This window comes from Ruditapes philippinarum, unplaced genomic scaffold, assembly GCF_026571515.1.
Source record: "Ruditapes philippinarum isolate M1 unplaced genomic scaffold, ASM2657151v2 ctg19757_1_1_1_1, whole genome shotgun sequence".
Lineage (NCBI taxonomy): Eukaryota > Metazoa > Mollusca > Bivalvia > Venerida > Veneridae > Ruditapes > Ruditapes philippinarum.
The window spans coordinates 3,676-10,728 of NW_026861154.1; the positions used below are offsets into that span (position 1 = coordinate 3,676).

The 7,053-nt window shown below is 32.1% G+C and overlaps 1 protein-coding gene across 1 annotated transcript; it reads left to right on the top strand.

Moving 5' to 3' along the window:
- Nucleotides 1–416: 416 nt before the first annotated feature.
- Nucleotides 417–3,276, top strand: LOC132714709 (carbonic anhydrase 14-like). Its single transcript, XM_060697623.1, has 4 exons — nucleotides 417–578; nucleotides 1,495–1,658; nucleotides 2,471–2,552; nucleotides 3,026–3,276. Exons 1-4 carry the CDS (start codon nucleotides 419–421, stop codon nucleotides 3,247–3,249), a joined length of 630 nt encoding a protein of 209 aa, XP_060553606.1. The 5' UTR covers nucleotides 417–418; the 3' UTR covers nucleotides 3,250–3,276.
- The last annotated feature ends 3,777 nt before the right edge of the window (nucleotides 3,277–7,053 follow it).

The following is a 7,053-nucleotide window of genomic DNA, read 5'->3' on the forward strand; positions in this document are numbered from 1 at the left end:
TTAAATTTTGTGTACAGGGGGCAAAACCGGGAAGAGCAACACCGTTTTGGAAGAGTGGGTTTTAAAAGATTTAGTTATTATAAGCAATAACCCCCTTTTATTTTTAAAAAGGCCAAAATTTTTCTAAAAATGACCATCTGTTAAAAAGGTTTTTCTGTAAATTTTTTGATTTTTAAAAAAAAAGCAATATTCATATAAAGGGGTTAATATAGGGGAAGGGAAAAAAATAAAATTTATGAAGAAATAAAGTATTAAAATATTTATACATGAAATGATTTTAAGGGAAATCGTTTTCCCTGAAAAATAAAGTTTTTAAAAAAATTAAATTTAAAAGAAACTTTCTTTTTTTCAAATTGGGGTTTATTTATATTTAAAAATTTTTTAAGGAAAATAGTTCTGATATCTTTGTTCGTTACAGATGCACATTGTAAGTTGGAACCAGAAATATATGAACGCAGATGATGCAGCAAAATATACGGACGGTCTGGCTGTTCTCTCTATTTTGTTTAGATTATCAACACGTGATAATCCTGTATTAGAGCCAGTAATACAAGTTCTACCTGAAGTAAGAGATCCAGGTAATATGATCAAACCAGTTACAGAATTTATTTGAAATTAATTAGCAAATAGTTAGTTTTAAACATGCAAGTGGTACACATGTTTTTAAAAGCACTATTGTATTTTGAAAGGCCCGTTCCCCCAAAATGCGTCCATTTTAATTTCTATTTTTTCTTATTATTTTTTTATTTTTTGTATTCTATTACAGTTTCTAACAAGTTATTCATTGGTCGATTATCTAAACTGTCTTCTTCTTCTGTTGCTTCTTGGCTATTGGTATATTTATGGTAATCTAATATTTTGTATGGAAGTCAAAATACTACTTTAATTACATTTACCTTCTTTTATGACATACTATTTTACATTTAGCGCTATATAGTTCACGTAATAAGCATTGCCATTATTTAAACGTTATAAAAAAATCATGTTTGACGCATTACTATTATTTGAACGTTATAAAAAATCATGTTTGACCTTTTTGAATATAACGTGTCTTGAAAGAAAAAAAATAGAAAAAGAATTATCTATATGAATAATGGGTTGCATTTTCTGAGGCATAGATACGACATATATCTTAATTAAGAATTATTAAAATCAATTCTTTCTTCTGTTGATTATAATATTTTCATATTAGAATAGTGCTTGATCATAAAATGAAATATCTATTTACACTAATCACTAGAGTTTAAGATGAACAGACTGTTAGCAATGTCTGTGATACATTTTAATGGGAAATCATGCAACATTCTCTCTGTATTGGGTGAACGTGGCCATGATACAACACAGATAGATAAATAAGAACTAATAAATAATTCATGTTGGGTGTTCAATATACTTCTTTCTTAAGTTATCAAAAAAAGGTTATTGAATATTTTTTCATTGCTGTATCCTTAATTTTCCGATAAATTTTCAACTTTAATTTTAATTTTCATCTAGATGATCATACATTGATTACAATTCCTGCAACTTCAATCAAACATTTCCTGCCAAAGTTTCCAGACCGTTACTTCAGATACCATGGTTCTTTGACAACACCAAACTGTAACCAAGCAGTGATTTGGAGTGTGTTTGAACAACCGCAATTCATTTCAGAAAGACAGGTAGGCTTGTACTGTAAAAATATTGGACCAGCAAATTATAATGTACCTTGTACCAAATACTTTCTTATTATATAATTAATATTTTCATCTGCTTTTCCTCATGCTTTTTTTAGATAAAACCTTAAACTTGATTTTGCCATTGAATATTCTTATTATCATTCATATATCAAAGAAGAATTTCACATATAGATTTGTTAATCCTTAGGGTAAAAATCATTAGAAGCAACTTAAAGCACTCTATAGATAAATAAATGCACAGTGATCTGATTTACCTCCAGAAACAGTGTGCATAGGACCATACGGCAACTTTCTTCTCAATCATCACAAGCATATTATGAGGGAACATCAAATACTGCTTTTTACACAGTTCTCCCCCGTGTTCACTAACTGGTCCTTTTAATACCAGTACCAAAACGTGGCCCAAGGGTTAAGCAGATGTTTAACTATCAGTCCATAAATTGTACACGGTTCCACTACGATTAAATTATCTTATTACATTTTATATGTCATTATAGCACATTTTATCTAAAAAGAACAATAACTTTTGTAATACATAACAAATTTCCTGAAGCATTCAAATGTTTGATTTATACTTTTTGATGTGAAATCATTTCCGCAATATATATAGCTGTGTAATTGTGACTCATATCTGTACAGGTATCAAAGTCATGTCAAACAAAAACATACACTTATTTTTTCAGATATAATACTTTTAAATCATTTCCATTCGATTAAACTCGTCACAACTACTGTTATTTCAAATATTGAATCATTTCCGCCTTGGTTATCACGTTGTCTTTATTGTCTTTCAGTTGAACTATTTCCGTCAAATGCTTGCATCCTCAACTCATCTAGAAACCAAATTACAGAGACAACTTGACCTAGCTACAAATGGTAAATTTATTATTTGTTTAACTGTCTTACAGATAATGTCGGTAATGTTTAAAGACGAATGCCAAAACACATTAAAGGATTAGCCGATATTTTATAAAAGATTGTCTTCGATGTGTGTTTGTTTCTTTATTTCCTATTCAATTCAATTATAAAATACAAGTGATTAATAAGTCTCTAAAGTTGAATACGACTCATTATTTAGGCGATTCCTTATTCGTAATGACCTTCCTGATAATATCAAGTCTGCTACATCTGTGAACCATTTTAAAACCTTATCTTTGAGATATTATCACACATCGATGTTTACAAATTGATAATCTCAAGTACGTATTAACATTTATGTATTTTCTAATAGTTTAAATATGTTAAATTTATATTGTTCCTTGTTGAGGGTCTCATGAAAGATTAATATGTTGTTCAAATGAGTTGTCTCGTTAAATAAAGTCTTTATTATTATTATTATTATATTTCAGGTCGTGTATTCAGTAGACGGATTAGATTAATCGACAACTTTCGACCTATCTATGAACTTCATGGACGTCATGTTTATAGGAGTTTCAAACATTTTGACGTCAAACCGTCGTTAAGCAAATATTATAAAGAACAGTCTTGTTTTAAGCCTTTTGATTTTAAAAGTGGTTCTAAAAGTTATCCACTGAAACCTCCAAATTATCTTCCCATTCTGTCAAAGTACTGAATACAGTATGGTTGTGAATATAATTTATTAAAGTTTTCAAAAGTAAATGTATTTCTTTGTTTGTTTCTTTCTTTCTTCTCTGGAATCGAAAAACCAGCGCTTCTACATACCTTCAGTTTAGAAACAGTGCCTGGGAGAGTCGGTGTCCTCCATGGATAAAAGACTGGAACATACCCGTGTTTTTTTGTCAATTTCATATTAGACAAGTATTATGAAAATAAATGAGCCGCGCCATGACAAAACCAACATAGTACGTTTGCGACCAGCAAGGATCCAGACCAGCCGGCGCATCCGTGCAATCTGATCAGGATCCATGCTGTTCGATAAAAAACCGTATTACTGGTAGAGAATATGATAGCAAACAGCATGGATCCTGATCAGACTGCGCGGATGCGCATGTTGGTTTAGATCCATGCTGGTCGCAAAAGCACAAGCACTATGTTGGTTTTGTCATGGTGCGGCTCAAATGATGCTGGTCAGAAACTCTACCATTTACAAATATATATCTATCTTTCACAAGAATGACTTGTTTTAAGAGTAAGTGCAGACGTGTGAGTTGGGTGCTTGTAATTAAGATGAACTTACAGTAGGTTTGTGATCGGGCATGCCTGTTTAAATATGAAAGACAAAGAAAATAATCTTTTACAATCCATGCATTCTTGAAAGTATAAATTTAGTACAATATATCTGTTTATTCAATAATTCCAATAAATGGAAATGTTTTATAGGCAGTACCATCATGGCAGCTCTGTTTTAAAATGAATATCTGAAATAAATACAAATGTTCAATTTGAGGCCACCTCATTAGAGTTAATCAGATACATTGCGTGTGATAACTTTGAAATGAAGATGAAGCCAGAGACGGTTTGGGCATTGCCTCATTTAGCTTAATTTTTGTTGCTGTTTTGTAACCATGTTTAGGTCATGTTTGATAGTTTCTTTTTTCTATTTCGCCTGGTTTTGTGAATAAGCTGAGTTATAATTGAACCAAAGTTGTTCTAGGTACATGCAAGGTTTGGTGCCTGGGATCATCATTTATAAAGCAAGTTTGTGTTGTGGCCAGAAGACGCCCAGAAGGTATCAATCTTGGCCTGATTGGTGCTGAGGTGCTGTGGCAAGGGTATAGAGGTTTGTCAATATTAGATGTCGTCAAACAATTGAGGGCATTAATGGCTATTGTGGACACGCCAGACATAATTATTTTGCATTTTGGTGATAATGATTCAGGTCGCATAGGTTTGAAGAGTATTCGCTTTCACATAGATTCTATAATAAACTTTATAAAGACAATTTTCATAACTGCAAAATAATGTGGTCACAGATACTACCACGTACTTCATGGCGTTATTCTGATAATCTGGCTGCCATGGAGGAATCTAGAAAGAGAATTAATGCGTACGCTGCGACAAAGGTTATCCCAAAAAATGGTGCCTATATTAAGCATCCTGAGTTAAGGGAGGTAACTCCAGAACTGTTTGCATCAGACGGGGTTCATTTAACTTTCCTTGGAAATTGTATATTTATCACACAATTATCATCTGCATTACAGGCATTTATTTGGGATGGAATAAAGTGTTTCAAATAGATAACTTGGCATCTGAATGTTTCTCGTACTCATCCAGCAAACTGTACCGATATATTGTATTTTAGTGATCGCTGTTTCCAAAAGAATTTTTTCTCTTTGTTTTTTTGGCGGTGGCTTCAGCGAGTCACAGATTTGTCTGTGAAGCGCTGAAGCCATATGCCGGACAGCGATCTACGAACTTACTTTATCATACTAACGTTGGTATTCTAATATTTTAAAACATAGACATCGGCATGGCTTGACGACTGACTCCCAGGGTCAGCCATTGATGTTCACATACGCGGTGCTCCATTTTCGAACAATTAAAATTCAAGTTGTGCATTAAAATTCAGTTTTGACATCTGTGAACTATTTCCATCATAGAGAATTATGTTGAACTATTTGAGCTATATATATTTCGCCAGTTAAATTCATTTCAATTATTGGAACAGTTAGTTATTTCAGTTAACTTTAGCCCAAGTTGGGCTTGTGATTGAATTTTTAGCCTTTTGTGGCTAGCCCGAGTTGGGCTTGTACTTAAATTTAGCATTTTGTGGCTCTGAACAGTTTGCTGGTAGGTCGCCCTTAATGACGATTCGTCCGGCGACTGAATGACTTAATTTGGGTCAACAGATGAGCACGAGAAGTTCGGGAACCATGCCAAGACATTTCCAAACCGGGTACAAGAACGTCATGAAGTTAAATGTAAATGAAGAAATAAAATAATTTTAAAATTTACACTGTAATTTATCAAATTTTTAGGTCGGTGGAATGTGGAACGACAGATGTGCTCTGGTGAAAGTCAAGTTTGAAAAAAGCAAGATGAAATAGCTTAAAATATTTTGGTAAAGGGTTTTCACTCGGGTGGCTGTCGTTCGGCAATCGGTTGACCTCGAATCTCCCAATAATCAGATACATTGCGTGTGATAACTTTGAAATGAAGATAAGTTTGGTCTGAACTCAGATTTACTGTTTTCATGGTATCATTGATATATCACAGAGTCAGTATTGGCTATGTAAATACTCATGACAAAGGGAAATATTTCTTGAAAGTGTCTGTACATATATATTACATTTGATGCAATTTGAAAGATTTTTTTCCACATTGATTTAATGGCAGTTTTAACATAGCTATTTCGTATACAGCGCATTATTTAGGACTCTTACATTTCAACTGACTTTTATCTTTTCGTGCAATATTATAAGTTTGTAAGAATGTTTATAAGTGATGGTTATGTGATCGTATATGCTTATAAACTCTCACCTTGTGGTTCTTGTAATCAGGTATCAGCCATTTATACTGAGACATACAGCATGTAAATGCATGTCAAAATCTGTATAACTAATAATACAGATGGTTTTCTAAAGCAAATTTTATTGTAACCTATTGACCTATGGTTTAATTTATGACAGCTGTTTATATTTTTATTCGCCAATACAAACTGACACTGTGGATGTTGTATTATCTATGTGTTATTCAAAGGCAAGGTGGACAGTTTTATGTTGCCGTCATCATCAGCTGACCTGTAATAAATCCCATAATTTAAATCCATATGGGGATGAGGCTCAACTCATGCAGTCACATGATATGACGGTATTCTTTACATTGTCATCTTTATAGACAATTCAGTATATACTTTTCATATGTGATTGTTTAATTATGAAATGGCCAGCTAATTATCTATACACATTATCTTAAGATAGTATTCTAAACTCATCTTAATTATTTTATTATGAAAAGCGAGGAAAATGAAGAAAATTGTGGTCAGATACTTCAGTCTTTTTCTTATATTTCACTTTATGCCAGGGAATTGTCAGGAATCACCACGACTTCGGCAATTTACGTGTATGTTATCCAAGTTCTTTTGTTGTTGTTGTTTGTATTGTTGTTGTTGGTGGTGTTAACGTTGTTGATGATGTTTTTAATTATTTCTGTCAGACAATTCAAACAGATTTGTCATTATTTAGTAATAAAGTTCTTGTACTTAAAATATTGCAACATTATTGATTTTTTATATTATTTTAACAATACTTTGATAGATATTTGGGTAGTATGATTAACATAATATATAATAATAATATAAATAATGTTTCTACACCTATATGATATTTAAGAAGAATATGATTTCTACTAGAAGTGATATACTTTAAATGCTTGTTAAATTTGCCAGTGTTTCAAGGCCTCATACAGTAATGTTTCTCATTTTTTTACATTTTTATACAAATTTAAATAAATAAGT